We start from the raw sequence: 18,043 nt of genomic DNA, 5'->3' as shown, positions 1-18,043 counted from the left end.
TAACATTTGTTGTGGTTTTGCTCAGTAGAGAGGAATTTCTTGAAGCAGAAGCTGCTACGTGGCTGTCCCACGATGCCTACCAGGGTCTCTTCTGTCAGGCGGCTCCTTGACCCTGAGAGCCGTCACCCAGGACCCTTCTCTGTTGGCAGGGGGTGCGGGAGGGGAACACGGGTAATGAACCCACCTTAGCCGGTTGAACTTGTTGCCTTGATGGGAACTCTGTTGGGCATGAACAGGGAGCCCTGACTGAGGACAGTGGAGCACAGGTGCGAGTGGGGGCGTCCCGGGGGCTGGACGTCCCGGGGGCGCTGCCCCAGGAGGATGGGGTGGGGGCTCAGAGACGGGGTGGGGGCGGCAGCCAGCGGCAGGAGTGGGGTGGGGGCTCAGAGACGGGGTGGGGGCGGCAGCCAGCGGCAGGAGTGGGGTGGGGGCTCAGAGACGGGGTGGGGGCGGCAGCCAGCGGCAGGAGTGGGTCACCAGGCCAAGGCATCGGCAGCTGTGAAGGGCCAGGGCTGAATGGGCAGCTGGCGCAGGCCGAGAGGGGAGAGGGCCTTCCCGCCAGCCTGTCTGATCCCAGGGCGTCTGTGTGCCCCGCCAGAGCTGGTGAGGCCCTGCGGGACGTGGCATCAGCAGAGGCTGAGGAGGCTGAATGGAGAGGCCGTGGCAGCCGAAAGACCTGTTCTGCGTCCTCCTCCGGCGGCTGCCAAGCGCCCTGGACTGGGGGGGCTCTTCAGGCGATAGAAACGTGCTCTCTCCCAGGTCTAGAGGCCGGAAGTCCGGTGAGGGCGGCGCTGGTTTCTTCTGGAGACTCCGAGGGAAGGTCTCCTCCAGGCCCCTCTCCCAGCTCCAGCGATGAGAACCCTCGGCGCCCTTGGCTCGTGGGTGCTCCCTTCTGTCTTCATGCGGCTTCTCTGTCATCTTCTCCTTTTCTGTGTCTTGTGAGGACACCTGTCTGGGTTCCGGGCCCACTCTCATTGAGGATGGTCTCACCTTGAGAGCCTACCCTGAGTCCATTTGCGTGCTAAGTGTGCATGCTAAGTCACTTCAGTCATGTCTGACTTTTTGCGACCCTGTGGACTGTAGCCCACCTGGCTCCTCTGTCCGTGGGATTCTCCAGGCAAGAATACTAGGGTAGGTTGCCATTCCCTCCTTCAGGGGACCTTCCCAGGGATCAAACCCTCGTGTCTTATATCTCCTGCACTGGCAAGTGGGTTCTTCACCACTAGTGCCACCTGGGAAGCCCAGGGACCCTTTTTCCACGTCACTTTCACAAGTGCCAGAGTTAGGACTCAGATATACTGTCTTGGGGGCCACTGTGGGACCAGTGTCCTCTGCAGACATTTTAAGATTTAGATGCCCTCATACAGGCATCCGGCAGGATCCGTTCTAGGTGGGTTAGACTGTGTAGCTGGGCTGGGGAGGGTAAGTTCTGCCTGTGTCCTCGCTTGCCAGCATGCTAGAGAGAGCTTTTTCCAGGGAGAAATTAATGTGATGAATTGGGGATTAAGAGAGGGTCTGGAATCCGAGGGCTGGCTATTGACCACAGCTGCCACTGGGCTCCCTGCCCGGCGTGGGTGGGTTCTTGTTCATGTCCTGAGTTGGGGGGGGCCAGGGTCACCTGTGTACTCTTTTCGGTTCCTGGAGGCGTCATGGGTGGGAAGGGCTATGTGGAGGGTGTCCCTGTGATGAGTGGCAGCCTGGGGAAAGGGGGAGGAGGAGGGGGCCTGCTTGTTTCTCTTGGCCCAACTAGGCAACCCAGCTGGCGGGCACAGCCGACCTCCTTCGCACGTCGCTATTCCAGGGCGGGCAGTGGGCCAGGCCTCCCCGTGGGGAGACTGTGAGGAGCAAGAACGCACCCCAGAGTGCCCTTGTCCTAACAGCCGAAGGAAAAGACCGTCCTCAGATTGTTGGGGGAGGGTCTTCCAGGTGGTCCAGTGGTTCAGTTCAGTTCAGTTCAGTCGCTCAGTTGTGTCCGACTCTTTGCGACCCCATGAATCACAGCACGCCAGGCCTCCCTGTCCATCACCAACTCCCGGAGTTCACTCAAACTCATGTCCATTGAGTCGTTGATGCCATCTAGCCATCTCACTCTCTGCCGTCCTGTTCTCCTCCCACCCCCAATCTTTCCCAGCATCAGACTTTCCAGTGCAGGGTGTGTGGGTTCAATCCCTGGTTGGGGAGCTAAGACCCCACATACCTCTAGACCAAATGCCAAAACATCAGACAGAAACAATATTGTAACAAATTCAATACAGACTTTAAAGATGGTCCACATTAAAAAAAAAAATCTTAAATTACTTGAGAGGAGTGGAGAGGTTGGGGGCTTTCCAGGTGGCACTAGTGATAAGAAACCCACCTGCCACTGCAGGAGACATAGAAGACACAAGTTTGATCCCTGAGTCAGGAAGATCCCCTGGAGGAGGGCATGGCAACCCCCTCCAGTTTTCTTGCCTAGAGAATCCCATGGACAGAGGAACCTGGCGGGCTTCAATTCATGGGGTCACAAAGAGCTGGACATGACTTAGCACACACACACTGAGAAGTTGACCTCACTTTTTGCCTGGGTTTCTAGAGCACCTGGCAAACCCACAGTTCTCAGGGGCACTGGACTCGCCCTGCATGGCCCCTCAGGGCTCAGTGGAAGTGGCTCAGCTGTGTCTTCCAGCCCCAAGGGCGCAGGCCACCAGTGTGGAACAGTACAGGGTGTGGAGCTGTAGGCCTGTGTCTGGTCAGGGCTGGGAGCAGGGGCCGTGTGCTGCCCTCAGCAGTCCAGGGTGGCCAGTGTCCTCAGCCACCATGCCGGGCCCCCAGGACCCTGAGCTGGAGTGAGAGGCAGGATGGGGCTGGCACCAGACGAGGTTCTTAGGCCATGTCTGGACCCACGGCCTGGCCAGGCTTGCTCGGAGTGGGGCGGGGGAGAGGCCTCAAGGGAAGATCCAGAGCTGTGGGTGCCAGTGCTGGGCCTCCTCTCTTCCTTTATTTGGACTTTGGCTGGGTCGTTGTTAAACAAATGTGTTTCTCGGTGGGAAACCCAGGGCCACCCGCTGCTGTTGCTGTTTACCAATGTCCCTGTCCTGGGCTCTGCTGGGCCATGGCGTCTATTTTAAGCGCTTCCTTTTGGACTGTTTCGCTTCCGGAAGACACCCCCTCCCACTGAGACTCCACTGGGGGTGCTGGGGGACCCCAGAGTGCTGACCCGTCAGCTACTGCCCCAAGGCTGTTTCCTGGGAAGAGTGCTAACCCCTTCCTGCCTTCCCGGTATGGGACGCTAGGTGGGCACCAGGGGCAGATACTGGCCGTGGGTATGATGGACTCAGGGGAAGGAAGGCTCGTGCAGCCTCGTCCACCCCCGAGGTGAACAGACAGATGGTAATTATACCAACAACAGCTGTGATTGCTGCCCGGCCATCACCGTGTCCGCCTGCAGCTGACACAGCTGACACAGCACGTGGAGAAGCGGAGGCCCAGAGGTGACAGTGGCCATGCCACCTTGTTCGAGCCTCTGCATTTATTTGGTCCTGAGGCAGGAGCCCACTGTGTGTCCAGGCTGCAAGGCCCCCACATCCGGCCAGCTCTCAGCTCATCCGAGGCACGCAGGCTCATTGTCCTGCCCTGTCCTCTGCCTGGAACTGTCCGCCCGGCCTCGCCCAGCCCCCCTTTCCCCAGTGGATTTGTTCTTTCGCTGGGATCATGTCTTGCTTCTGTGGCCTTGGGTTCCTTTCCTTTGCAGGCGTGTTATTTCAGGGACCGGTCCGTTGGCCTGTGGATTCTTCTTTCATCTTCTCTGCTGCCTGGAGGGAGCTTGTCCACCCGGCTGCAGCGCCAGCTCCTGGTCCCCATGGGAGACTGGAGCCAGGGGAACTGAGTCCACCCAGGGGTCGCACATGCTGCAGACGCGCTCTGATGGGTTTTTCTGTGCTCTTTGCAGCCTCAGGCCAGGGAGCAGGGAGGTGCCCTCCACCTGGCACCCTGGGTTCCCTGGGTGTCTGACCCTGGCTCCCATGTGGCCACTCTTCCTCAGGACAGAACTTGCTTTGCTGCCGCCCAGAAGAGACTCACATTGACTAGGGCCGCTGCTTCTGGAGCCTGAGCCTGGGATCGGAACCCCCCTGAGCTGTGGCAGTGGCCACGATGCTCCTCCCACGGGAGCTGACCTTGGTTTTGACCTTGTTCTTTGCATGACGTTTGTCCCAGCCTGGAGCAGGGCTGCTGGGCTCACTCCCCTTCCCCTCCCCAGACTGAGGTGTGCTCCAGGAAGTGCTCCGGAGCGAGGAGAGGTTTGCTCACAGCTGCGCCCTCACAATGGCCTCTTGTCTGCGGCGCATTCCTCCTTAAACAGGCCCAGATCCAGGCTGCTCTCGCCCCGACCCCCACGGGCACGATGCTGGGAGGTTTGCATTTGGCCAGGCGGCCAGGCCTGTGCGGCAGGCGGCCGAGACTGTAGGTGTTTGACGGACCAGGAGAGGCTGGGCCGGAGGCGCGGTGATCCACACCCTCCCCTTCTTCTTAGCAGGGTTTGTTTTTTAAGAACAGTGTTGATGGTTTTATCCCCTGAAAATATGAAGTGATCCGCATTAGTGTAGGCACCTTGGGAAAAGGCAGGAAAGGGTAATGAATTAAACAGCCACCTTAATTCCATCCAGAGATGGCTGTTTGCCTCGAGTGTGCGGGCGCATGTGTGTGTGTGTGTGCACATGTGTGTGTGCGCGCACGCGCGTGTGAGAGACGACGTCAGGCCGTGCACGCATCTTGGGGGGTTCTGCTGTTTTTACTTAGTATTCTCAGCATTTCTCATCTTCAGAACCATGATTTTGATGACTTTGCAGGACTCCGGCACATGGGTTCATAAGATCTCCGTAAACTCGAATTGTTTCCAGCATTTGTTGTTTTCACGCTGATGCAAACATCTCATACATAAATCTTTCTGTAGATCTGATCACTCCCTGGGGGGTGAATTCCCAGCAGTGGGCCAGAGGTCTTCAGGCTCTCGTGAACATGGTGGTGGGCAGCTGGGCGCCGAGGACGGCTTTTGAAAGCAAGGGAGGTCCAAGCCTGGGTTTGAGGGCGGGGGTCTCACGTTCACGAGAGGAAGGAAGGGGGCGTACTCACTTGGGAATGGTGTGAGCAGGGGTGGGCCCCTGTGCTCTGTGGGCGATGGCAGTCCTTTTCCCTCCCAGTGGCAGTGTGGGGACCCTCCCGGTACAGCCTGGCCCCATGTTTGTCAGGTGCCCTGCAACAGTGCGTTCATCCTGTCCAGCTGGGTACCTCTAGCCTGCCTACTGGGGGCATTAACATCCTGCGGGCAAGAGAGGAAGCAGCCTCATGCCCCTCCCCACTGGCCTGGTCCATTGAAAGGCCACTTTTTGCCTATCAGTCCCTCAGACAGCTGGTCATCAGATGTGGCCACCTAGGGGCATCCATTCTGCAAAATGACCAGCTCCTGAACACTCTTGTTGGCTTCCACGGCCACACGTGGACACCCTGGGCTGTCTGCCTCTCTGCTGGGAGCAGGGAGAAGAGTAAAGTGAAAAAATTACCCTCTGCCATGCTGGGTTATACCCATTCTCCAAGGAGAAGATGGAGGGTGTTGGCAGGGAGAGTTTGACCCTGGGAGGGGAGAGGTGGCTGTGCGTGTGGACACGCACAGGACAGGACTGGAGCATGTTTCTAGGATGCCCGTGGGGGACGGGATGCTAGAGGACCCTGTCCTACCAGCTTCGTGACAGGCCGCCTCCTAATTTTTCCCAGCTGGGTGCTCATCATGTCATGACATCCTCTGTGTAGAGACAGCTGCTCCCGGGGTGTCCCTTGCAGAGTCTGCCTTAAAAAAAAAAGATCTTTGGTTTCATCACCGAATATTTTGGAGTAAATCTAGAGTGATGTTATTCCGTGATGACTTCTCCTACTGGCCGGGGTTTCGTGTGATTCTGGAAAATGAAAAAGGAGGCTGCTTTTCCTCTCCTGGGTCCCTGATGCAGCAGTTTTCTGGAGCTCAGCCATGCTTCCATCGGTCTGTCTGTTGGACGTCGTTGGGTGTGGTTGGGGCTGGGCGCAGAGTGGGGGTGACAGCACCCTCAGGAAGGGCCCCAGACAACCTTGTAGTCCAGAGGTTTCGTCCATCTAATGGTCCCTGTGTTAGCTTCCTGTGACTGCTGTAACAAATGACAGCAAACCTCATGGCTTACACAGAAATTGACTCTCATGGTTCTGGAGACCGGAAGTTCGAAATCAAGGTGTCACTAGGGCTAGCTTTCGGGAAGAATCCTTCCTGGCCTCTTCCAGCTTCTGGTGGCTCAGGCACTGCTGGCTTTTGACTGCGCCCCTTCAGCCTCTGCCTCTGTGATCGTGTTACCTTCTCCTCTGTGTGTCTCAGCCCTCCCTCTTCTTTCTCTGATAAAGACACTTATAGGACTTAGCGTGTGTGCATGCTAAGTCGCTCAGTCGTGTCTGACTCTCTGTGACCCCATGGACTGTAGCCCACCAGGCTCGTCTGTCCATGGAATTTCCTAGGCAAAAATGCTGGAGTGGGTTGCCATTTCCCCCTCCAGGGGAATCTTCCTGACCCAGGGATTGAACTTGCATCTCCTGAAGCTCCTGCATTGCAGGTGAATTCTTTACCACTGAACCGTCTGGGAATTATGCAACTTACAGCCCATCCTAAATCCAGGACAGTCTCATCTTGAGTCTTTACCTTAGTGACACCTGCAAAGACTTTCTTTTTTCAAAGGAGGTCACATTCTCGGTTCTAGGGGTTGGGACTGGGACATAATCTTTGTGGGGACACTGTTCAGAGTGCAGCTTCTCAGGGTGAGATGGGCCTTGAAGTCCTGGTGCCTGCCTTCCCTGGGCCCACAGTTACAAACCTGTGATCCAGTCTGGCCTCTGAGTTGTGACGTGAACGCACTCTAGGCCCAGGAAGGGACGGAGAGCTGGCTTGTGTAACCGAGGAGAGGACTCCGGCCCTCTTCCCGGTCCTAGCGGACTGGGGTGACCAGAATGACATGGGAGAGAGTGCTGTGAACTGCATGGGGCCTGGGCAGGCCCTGGGAGGAGGCAAGAGTGAGCCTGGCTTTGGGGTGACTTGGGATCCTCGGAAGAGGGGGAGGAGGAGTGTTCGTTTGTGGGCATGGTATAAGCCAGCAAGGACACCACATCAGCCCTGGAGGTTTGCTGAGCAGTGACTGTCCTGATGGTGGAAACAGCTCCTGTCTTCTCAGAGAGAACTAGACTAACCAGGGTGGCTGGTGGTGCCGGGTAGTGAATGTCTGGATGGATAATATAGCCGAAAGCTAAGCATGCAGATAGCGTGGGGTCAGGGAGTGGCATGAGCGAGGAAGAAACAGCAAAACCAGGAAGAGCATCCGAGAAAGGAGAGGATGGTGGTGGGGCTAGGCGTGTGCTTTCGGTGGAGATTTTGTGTTCTGGGGAGCAGCGACCTGTGCCCGTGCCAGTCTGGTTCCAACTCATTGCCAAAGCGGGACTGTGGATGGTTGGGTCAGAGAGGTTTTTGCTTTGGTGCAGGATCTTAATTTTTCTGAGTTGCAGTTGGAGGGGCTTTCAGATGGGCTCTGCAGGGAGGGGGCTCTTTTAAACAGGGGCACAGGCCTCACCGGGACTCACAGGTCGTCTCATTCCTGTGGGCAGTTCAGTTCAGTTCAGTTCAGTCGCTCAGTCGTGTCCGACTCTCCGCGACCCCATGAATCACAGCACTCCAGGCCTCCCTGTCCATCACCAACTCCCGGAGTACACTCAAACTCATGTCCACAGAGTCGGTGATGCCATCCAGCCATCTCATTCTTGGTCGTCCCCTTCTCCTTCCGCCCCCAACCTTTCCCAGCATCAGAGTCTTTTCCAGTGAGTCAACTCGTCGCATGAGGTGGCCAGAGTATTGCAGTTTCAGCTTTAGCATCAGTCCCTCCAATGAACATCCAGGATTGATCTCCTTTAGAATGGACTGGTTGGATCTCCTTGCAGTATGAGGGACTCTCAAGAGTCTTACTGCATTTCGGACTCTTTTGTTGACCATGATGGCTACTCCATTTCTTCTAAGGGATTCCTGCCCACAGTAGTAGATATAATGGTCATCCGAGTTAAATTCACCCATTCCAGTCCATTTTAATTCACTGATTCCTAGAATGTCGACGTTCACTCTTGCCATCTCCTGTTTGACCACTTCCAATTTGCCTTGATTCATGGACCTAACATTCCAGGTTCCTATGCAATATTGCTCTTTACAGCACCGGACCTTGCTTCTATCACTGGTCACATCCACAACTGGGTATTGGTTTTGCTTTTGCTCCATCTGGCAAATGCCTAGTTCCCGTTCTTCCCAACTCAGCCCCAAGGAGTCCTGGACGTGCATGTGCCGAAGTGGGTGGGGCATGGATCCCTCCTCCAGGGAGCTCACAGACAGACAGGAGCCACTATCAAGGAGAATTTGGACAGTGTGCTCGGGGCGGGGGTAGACCAGATGTCTCGGGAGGCCCTGGGAACCACTAGAGATCACAGTTCTGGGCACTTGGCCCTGGAGTTTCTGGCCAGTTTAGCAGCTACTTGACCTCTCTCTCCAGCACTTCAGGCTGCTTTGGATACACGGTTTGCACCCGGCGGTATCTTGCTGGACCGCCCCTGGTGAGAGGCGGAGCTGTGCCAGGTTGGGGTCCCTGCATGGACTTTGCCTGCCGCCCTTGGCCATGAAACTGATCAATCCGGAAGTGAAGTCAAGTCACGGTGGGCCCCACTGACTGATTGCAGCCCACGGATGTGATTTTGCTCAGCTAGCTGCACAGTGTTTTTAGGAAGGTTGTTTTGCTTCATTTGTGCCAGCATTTAAAAATCAAGAGATTACATATTAAAAAAAAAAAAGATCTAGATTTCTCCCCGAATCTGCGCAGTTCCCTCTCTGGTCGTCCCTACAGGGCCTCAGGGAGGGTTGAGCTTTGCAAGCCCGGATTTTGTGCCCTCTGTCCATCGAGAAGGAGGTGTGCCCAGGGCTTAGAGAGGGTCCCCCGAGGGGTGCCGCGTTTGGGGAACTGGTAGTACCGGTAGTCAGGTGTCAGAGTCTGGGGTCCCCTTGGCTTCCTCTTACATCCAGCGCTTCAGAGCACACACTCCCCTGGCCACCCAGCCACTCAGCCACCCATCATGCCTGGACTTCTGAAGGAGGTTCTGTCTATAGAGAAGAGATGAGGGCTCTTTGGGAACTTGGAGGAAGGGAGACTGGCAGGAGGGGCTGCTCAGAACTGCCCTGAGAATTAAGGGAGGAAATGGGGGGGTGGTCCCTGTAATCCGGGGCTACTGGGGCTGCGAGGTGGGGAGGCGGTGGGAGAGACCCTGTGGGTCGCTGAGGGCCCAGGCTGGAAGGAGCTGGTGAGTGTTCCTGCCACGTGGGCCCCTTCCTGCTCCAGTGCTTATAACCAGGAGCAGTTGGTTCTCGTTTGCAGCGAGGCTGAGGGGACTGTGGGGCTGGCAGCTTCTCGGGCACCGTCCCTAGCACCTTGGAGGGAGCGGACGGACCCTGGTGAAGATGGTGGGGGGGCCAGGCAGAAGCGCCGGGCTGTGTGTGGGGTAGGAGTTGGGTGATCAGCGTCCCACATGGGCCTGGGTCTGGCTGGCACAAGTAGTACAGGATGGAGGCAGATGCCGCCGGGCCGAGGACTGAGAAATTCACAGTGGTGTGGACTTTGCCGGGATCTCTATTACTTCACCAGGTGGGCAGCCGTGTGGTTAGAACCCTGGGCCTTGGAGGCAGATGCGTCTTCCAGCTCTGCCGCTCACTCCACGCTGCCGGGCATGTTACTTAAGTGCCCAGGCCTCAGTTTTCCCATCTGTATCAGGGGGTTGTAGCGTTATTTACACCATGGGGTTAGGGTTGGGAGCAAATGTGGTTGTGCGTGGTAAGCCCAGTGCCTTGCCTGTTGTTAAAAGTCCCAGCGTTGGCTGTTCCTGCTGACGTTGATATGATGGTGTCATTCCCATTGAGATTCTTACTGGCTGTTGTTATTAGGGGCATCTCCCATCTGATGGGCTTCCTTAGTGGCTCAGACGGTAAAGAATTTGTGTGCAATGCAGGAGACCCGTGTTTGGTCCCACGGTTGGGAAGACCCTCTGGAGATGGAAATGGCAAACCACTCCGGTATCCTTGCCTGGAGAATTCCACGGACAAAGAAATCTGGTGGGCCGTGGTCCATGGGGTCACAAAGAGTCAGACATGACTAGGCAAGCAACACTTGCACTTTCCATCTGTTGCTGTTGGTGGTGTCTGCTGATGCTGTCTGTGTTGGGTGGAGGTGATGAAGGGTAATGGTGACCATTACAGGAAAGAAATCAAAATCTGCTCTTGAGCTGGAGCATCCTTATAGAAAATGTAGCTGGCGGGGCCACTGCCATGTCAGGACAGAGGAGTCCTCCCGCTTCAGTCTTTTCTGTCTATCCCAGAACATGTGGCTGCTCGTGCCTCAGCCCCTAGAATAGGACTGTCACCTTTCCTTCCTGAGAGGTGAAAGGGCACGAGAGTCTTCCCTCTTGCACCTTTGTCCCATCTTGTCCTGTGAAACGGAGCCCTCGCTGCAGCCTCCCCGCCAGCTGCCTTCTGACGTCCACCACTAGCAGGATGTTTCCAGGTGTTCCCCAGCCGTCTGCTCATCACCTTCTCCTCGCTTTATCTTCCAGCCTTGAAAAGATCTTTTGAGGTCGAGGAGGTTGAGACGCCCAACTCCACCCCACCCCGGAGGGTCCAGACGCCCCTGCTCCGGTCCTCTGTGGCCAGCTCCACACAGAAATTCCAGGACCTGGGTGTGAAGAACTCAGAGCCTGCAGCCCGCCATGTAGACTCCCTGAGCCAGCGATCCCCCAAGGCCGCCCTGCGGAGGGTCGAGCTCTCCGGGCCCAAAGCTGAGCCCGTGTCCCGGCGCACTGAGATCTCCATCGACATCTCGTCCAAGCAGGTAGAGAACGCCGGCACCGCTGGGCCGTCCCGGTTCGGGCTCAAGCGGGCCGAGGCGCTGGGCCACAAGACGCCGGAGCCCGCCCCCCGGAGGACGGAGATCACCATAGTCAAGCCCCAGGAGTCAGCCCACCGGAGGATGGAGACTCCCGCCTCTAAGATGCCCGAGGTGCCCGCTGCCCCCACCGCTGACGCAGCCCCCAAGAGGGTCGAGATCCAGGTGCCCAAGCCAGCTGAGGGGCCCGCCTCCCCCATCCCACCCCAGACCCTGGAGAATTCAGAACTCGCCCCGATGTCTCAGCTGCAGAGCAGGCTGGAGCCCAAGCCCCAGCCCCCCGTGGCCGAGATCCCACCCAAGAGCCAGGAGGGTGAGTAGCAAGGTGCCAGTCACCTGTGCTGTGATGACTTGGGGAGTGGGGAGCTGTCTTTGCCCTAGAATCTTGGAGAAAGAAGCTGAATATTGAGTTGAGGGGTGGCTTATACTTCTGAAATCTCAGGGGCAGGGACTGGGGGGCTCTTTCTGTCCCACGTGGACCACGATGCAGCAAGTTGGATTTCAGTTAGACTCTGCAAAGAATCTCTGGGTTGTGAGGGTCCCCCTTTAATTGGTCAACAGGGTCGTGGTGTAACCATGGCTGCGACCCCAGGATGTGGGGGCAGGAACCGGGACAGGCTCGTGTTGGGGTGGGATGGCTGTGAGACCCCAGGCCAGGCTCTCATGGTCCTGATGGTTGGTGGTCCCTGGGCCTTGGAGAGGCAGGCTCGGGTTCTAGAAGGGTGACAAGTGCCCTGCAGGTGCCCCCAGGGCAGAGGCTGCGGGAGGTGGGAGAGGGCGGTTCCTGCCCTGGAGGGTCTTCCTCCCAAAGGAGGGAGGGTTGTGCCCAGACACGAAGGGAACATGACAGCGCCTCATCTGCACACTAGGATCTTCAGGGCTGCCAGGAGGGATCCCAGGCCAGGGAACCCTGTGATTCCTGCCCATGTCTCTGTTTAGGGCTCTTCTGCTGGCTGGGGGGCGAGGCTACCGTCCTTGGAGGGTCCAGACCCAGACTTGTGCTCACGAGGAGCTCACAGGGGACATGATGCTGTCCCATGAAACACCATTGGTGCCTCCTGCCCCACAATGAGGGTCTTGGCCCCACAATGAGGGTCTTGGCCCCACAGGCTGTGTTAAGGTGCCGGCTGAGCTGTGAGCCTGATGAAAGCTGGGTCCAGTTGTAATCCTGGGACTCGGAGCTCAGAAAATGTTCAGTAAGTGTCCCTTGGGTTGGACAGGCAAAGCATTCTGAGTTTCTGATTAACCTTTTAAAAATTATTTTTAACGGTGGTAAAACACATATATGACCATTGTAGCCGTTTTTAAGTGTACAGTTCATGCATATTAAATACATTGTGTTGCAACCGTCACCACCATCCATCCCCACAACTTTTTCATCTTCCCAACTGAATCTCTGGCCCCATTACACACTAACTTCCTCCAGTCCCCAACATTTGGCACCCACCTTCCTCCTTTCTGTCTCTATGAGTTTAACTACTCTGGGTCCTTCATGTAGGTGGAATCCTAAATATTTGTCCTTTTGTGTCTGGTTTATTTCACTTTGCACATCTTCAGAGTTCATCCATATTGCAGCAGGTATCAGAATTTCCTTCCCTTTTTAAGGCTGAATAATATTCCGTTGTATGCATAGACCACACTGCTTATCCATCCATTGTTTTTTTGTTGTTGTTGTAGGTACTCAGTCCGTATTTAGTGTTTTGAAAATTCCTCTGAAAGCCTATTTCTTATTTTCCCTTTTAAAAATTTTTAATTGAAGGATAATTGCTTTACAGAATTTTGTTGTTTTCTGTCAAACCTCAGCATGAATCAGCCATAGGTATATATATATCCCCTCCCTCTTGAACCCCTCCTCCCAGCTCCCTCCCCGTCCCACCCCTCTAGGTTGATACAGAGCCCCTGTTTGAGTTTCCCGAGACAGACAGCGAGTTCCCATTGGCTGTCTACCTTACGTATGGTGACGCAGGTTTCCCTATTACTCTGTCCACACGTCTCAGCCTCTCCCCTCTCCCCGTGTCCATTCTCCATGTCTGTTTCTCCATTGCTGCCCTGTAAACAAATTCTTCAGGACCATCTTTCTAGATTCTGTATATGTGCGTTCAGTTCAGTTCAGTTCAGTTGCTCAGTCGTGTCCGACTCTCCGCGACCCCGTGAATCACAGCACGCCAGGCCTCCCTGTCCATCGCCAACTCGCGGAGTTCACTCAGACTCACGTCCATCGAGTCGGTGACGCCATCCGATATGTATCTTTCTCTGTCTGACTCACCTCACTCTGTATAGTAGGTTCTAGGTTCATCCACCTCATCAGAACTGACTCAAATGCGTTCCTTCTTATTGCTAAGTAATATTCCATTGTGTATATGTACCAAACTTCTTTATCCATTCATGTGTCTATGGACATCTAGGTTGCTTCCATGTTCTGGTTATTTTTAAATACTGTTGCAGTGAACAATGGGATACATATGTCTTTTTCAAGTTTGGTTTCCTCAGGGTATATGCCTAGGAGTGGGGTTGCCGGGTCATATGGTGGTTTTATTCCTAGTTTTTTAAAGAATCTCCATACTGTCTTCCATATTGGCTGTATCAGTTTACATTCCCACCAACAGTGCAAGAGTGCTCCCTTTTCTCCACACCCTCCCCAGCATTTATTGTCTGTAGACTTTTTGATGATGGCCTTTCTGACCAGTGTGAGGTGATATCTCATCGTGGTTTTGATTTGCATTTCTCTAATAATGAGCGAGGTTGAGCATCTTTTCATGTGCTTGTTAGCCATCTCTATGTCTTCTTTGGAGAAGTGTCTGTTTAGGTCTTTTCCCCACTTTTTGATTGAGTTGTTTGTTTTTCTGGCATTGAGCTGTATAAGCTGCTTGTATATTTTGGAAATTAATCCTTTGTCAGTTGTTTCATTTGCTATTATTTTCTCGCTTTCTGAGGGTTGTCTTTTCACCTTGCTTAGTTTCCTTTGCTGTGCAAAATCTTTTAAGTTTAATCAGGTCCCATTTGTTTACTTGTGTTTTTATTTCCATTGCTCTAGGAGGTGGGTCATAGAGGATCTTGCTTTGATTTATGTCATCACATGCTCTGCCTATATTTTCCTCTAAGAGTTTTATAGTTTCTGGTCTTACATTTAGGTCTTTAATCCATTTTGAGTTTATCTGTGTGTTTGGTGTTAGGAAGTGTTCTCATTTCATTCTTTTACATGTAGCTGTCCAGTTTCCCAACACCGTTTATTGAAGAGGCTGTCTTTGCCCCATTGTATATTCTTGCCTCCTTTGTCAAAAATAAGGTACCCATAGGTGCAGGGGTGTATTTCTGGGCTTTCTATCTTGTTCCATTGGTCCATATTTCTGTTTTTGTGCCAGTACCATACTGTCTTGATGACAGTAGCTTTGTAGTATAATCTGAAGTTAGGAAGATTGATTTCTCCAGCTCTTCTGCTTTCTCAGGACTGCTTTGGCTATTCGTAGTCTTTTGTGTTTCCATACGAGTTGTGAAATTTTTTGTTCTAGTTCTGTGAAAAATGTCATTGGTAAAATGATTATCTGTCCATTGTTGATGGACAGCTTGTGTCCTACTATTTGGCTGTTATGAGTAAAGCTGCTGTGAACTTGGGTGTACAAATATCTCTAGTTTCTGCTCGAAGTTCTTTCTTTAAAAAGCAAAACAAAACAACACAGTATATTTATTTGTCTGCCCAGGTGTTAGTTGCCGCCTGTGAGTTCTAGTTCCTTGACCAGGGATCGAACCCAGGCCCCTGCATTGGGAGCAGGGAGTATTAACCACTGGACCACCGGGGAGGTCCCTAACTTTACTTTTTAAATGAGAATTTTCCCATGGTCAGTGGACTCGGGGGCTTGTGATAGGGTGAGGGTAGGGGTGTTGGTGGAGCAGCTTCTTTCTTCTCAAGGCGTGCATTTGACTGAGCGGGTCGGGTGGGGCTGACTGTGAATTTCCCTTGACGCTGGGCCACAGTCTGACAGCAGGGACCAGAGGTCCCTTCCAGCCCTGCTGTGTGAGTCTGCACATAGACGTCCGCAGACGTGACCCTGCAGAGCCACCCCACCCCCCAGGCACCGTGTCAGGACACATGGCCTGTGTTTGGGGAGTGCCCGGGAGGCCGTTTCCTCCTGCTCTTCTGTTGGTCCAGGGCCTTTGCTGCCGGATGCAGCTCGCTCCTGGGGGTGAGGTGTTCACACTCAGCTGAGTCAAACAGGATGTGACTGTGGAGATGGTCGTCAACCATCCAGCTGTTGATGAGAGTTGGCCCTGGATACCCATGGAGGTGGTCCCACTGTGGGGCAGGGGGTGTCCGCTCAGGGTGGTACTGGCCTGGGTCATCCGGGTGGGCAGGGTGGGGCCTCAGGCATGTCCAGGAAGGTCTTCCTCCAGCGGCAGACACTGCTGGGATTTAACCAGGAAAAGAAGGGTGGGGAGGAGCCTTCCCGGCTGAGGCCCCAGTCCAGAGGTGCTGGGGAGCCTAGTGTCGGGGCCAGGGCTGTGTGGCTTTTCCAGGGGAAGAATTTCAGTGTCTGAGCCAGGTGCCGGAGCCCCAGACCCAGAGCTCCGCTGTGCAGATGGGTGTCAGGCGCTGCGTGGAGAGGTCCATGGGCCGGGGCGGCTGTCCTCTGCCCTGGTGGGTTGGTGTGTGTGCCAGCTGAGTGTGTACCTGTGTGTGAATTCACATGTGTGCTGATCCCGCTCCTCCGTGTCTTACAGGCTGGGTGGGGAGGCAGCTCCCTGAGGGCAGTGCTCGTGGGCTGAGAACTCTTAGATGCATTTGAAGCAGGCGGGGGTTGGACAGATGCTGTGGAGGAAGGATGCTTGGGTTTGGAGGAGATGAGGGCTTGGATGAGTCTGTTTGGGAGAACGCTTTCCTTTTAAAACAGCGCTTCAGCAGTCACTGTGGGGTGAGCCTGGAGGTGACACGGGGTGAGACGTGGACTGGGAGGGGGAAGCAAAGCCTTCTGGGGGCTGGGGGATCCGACCTTCACCTGCCCAGCCTGGACGTCCAGTCCTGAGGTCCTGGGCAAGTGCGGATGAAGGTCAGGGCCCGACGGAGAGGTGTTCCCGGAATTTATTCTGGGGCTTCTGGGGAACCCTGGGTCTGAAACCCCCTACTCCTAGTCCCTGTTCCTGGGCTTCATCGGTTTTTCCTTTCCTTCCCCTCTTCTGGTTTTGGTCTGTTCAGCCTCTCGAGGCACCTTGGCTTCACTTCCTGTCCATCTGTCCTGCAGACCTGGCACTCCCATCCCCTTCCACCCGGGAATTGGGTTGGCAGCTCCCAGAAACCCCCCACCCTGCAGGCCCTGCTCTGACTGCTCTCTGTGTGCTCACTACCCGCCCCCCACCCCTGGGGTGGGAGAGCAGCTGGTGCTGCAGGGGCAAAGGATCAGGGAGATCGGGAGCTCTGTGCCCTCTGATCAGACTCAGCCTTCTGCCTCTACCTCCAGGAAGCCTTCCAGACTGTGACATGGTTGCAGGACAGGGTCTCCTGGGACCTCAGCTGAGGTGCTCCTAGATTGGCCTCCTTAAAGTACAGCACTAATAAAATCTGTGTCGACTCTGAGTCTTCACTGTTCATTTGCCAAGTGATTCATCGTCTTGTGTAGCTCACGCCTCTCTGCTTCCCAGCTCTTCCTGCTCTGGTCCTTTCATGTCTCCCTTTTAGGGACCCCATGGGACCTCCCCAAGGACCAAGCAGATACTTTTTGAGTCAACCGAGAACCCACAGGTCTGATCCACTCACTCTGGCGTGCTGATTTCTTGGTTTCTGAGGTTGATGATCCCTGTCCGTGGACTTGGTATCTCCATTCTTGCTCCTCTCTTGTACTCTGGGTGGGAGTGGCCTTGCCTCCTCTCCCAGGTCCCTGCTCTGCCCCCCTGCCCCTGCCTGGGTGGCTCTGGGTGGGGCTGGGGCCCAACACCCAGACCCACGTCTGCCTGGCGGGCTCCTGGCTCTGCCTCCCCTGGAGCCACCCCCGGGCTCCACCAGCCAAGTTTCCCCGAGGCTGCCTTATAAGGCGGGCACTGGCCGCTCACTCGTGGGTCTGATTCTTTGCCGTCTCTGGATGCTCACTGGGGCCTGTGGGAGAGGCCGGGGTGACCAGACAGAGTGACGAGTGAAGTGTCCCCAGACTGGCGCCCTGCTGAGTACTTGGGCGTGTCCTGGCTCCAGTCCATGGGCCTACTGGTTCTGAGCCACTGCTTCGTGTTACCCCTATCCCCCTACTTCCCAGCCTCAATTTCTTGATCTGTCAAATGAGAGAGGAGTGGGCCCTGCTGGCCCGAGGTAGCGGGGAGTGGGGCTGGTCATGGTCTGAGCACTCTGGCTGCAGCTGCACCTGCCCAGCCCCCAACGGCCAAGCCAGGTGTGGTGCCGGGGGTCCCTTGTGATGTGGGCATGACCTTGGGGTGGGGCAGACGCAGCAAGAGTCTTGGTAGGGTCTCCCTGTGACTTAAAACCTCTGGACTATCCTTGTCATGCGTAGAACCTTGAGGAAGGTGAACAGCAGAACCGCCCCCCGCCCCGCCATGCCTCTGGTGGTGGGTATGGCTTTTTGGCAGACCAGGTGAGACTGCCGCCTTCCAGGTGTACCTGGGTGCCTGTGTTGGGGACTGGGGCACAGCAGGGAAGAACCTGTTTCCCCGAAGCGGGGAACCATGGGGGCTACAAGCACAGGGCCCAGGAGAAAGCAACCCGCCTCCCTTGCTGGCCTTCCCAGCTGTCTGCCAAGCCCAGCCCGGTGGTGAGGGGTAGGAGCAAGGGTGCATCCAGGGAATGCAGCCGAGCAGCTGCGGAATGCCTTAAATAGAACCGGGCACAGCTGCGGGCGCGGGCTGGGCAGGCAGGCAGGCGCTGGCTGCAGGCGGGCCCGCGCTCTGCCTCCCTGCAGCTTGCAGGCTGTGGCCCTGACCACCCAGCCCAGAATGGGCCCCGGGATGGAGCTGGGCGAGGCCTCCCGGGTGCCCGTCCTGAGAAGCCGAGCAGCTGCCAGGAGAGGGGCTGAGTCTGTAGCCGCAGCCTCTCAGGCCCAACAGCTGCT

The 18,043-nt window shown here is 55.6% G+C and overlaps 1 protein-coding gene across 3 annotated transcripts in view; it reads left to right on the top strand.

Moving 5' to 3' along the window:
* The window catches only part of SEPTIN9 (septin 9), a 181,468-nt gene that overhangs the window by 88,158 nt on the left and 75,267 nt on the right, over positions 1 to 18,043 (top strand). For all 3 annotated transcript variants that reach the window (XM_055408484.2, XM_055408486.2, XM_055408485.2), the window contains one exon: positions 10,672 to 11,313. In XM_055408484.2, the coding sequence (XP_055264459.1) occupies positions 10,672 to 11,313 (642 nt within the window). The remainder of the gene's footprint in view (positions 1 to 10,671; positions 11,314 to 18,043) is intronic.

The sequence above is a fragment of the Moschus berezovskii genome, chromosome 20 (genome assembly GCF_049115385.1).
Source record: "Moschus berezovskii isolate FMDL1 chromosome 20, NW_MosBer_1.0, whole genome shotgun sequence".
Taxonomy (NCBI): Eukaryota; Metazoa; Chordata; class Mammalia; order Artiodactyla; family Moschidae; genus Moschus; species Moschus berezovskii.
The sequence above is the reverse complement of the archived record's forward strand: the minus strand, read 5'-3'. Positions and strand labels throughout refer to the sequence as shown.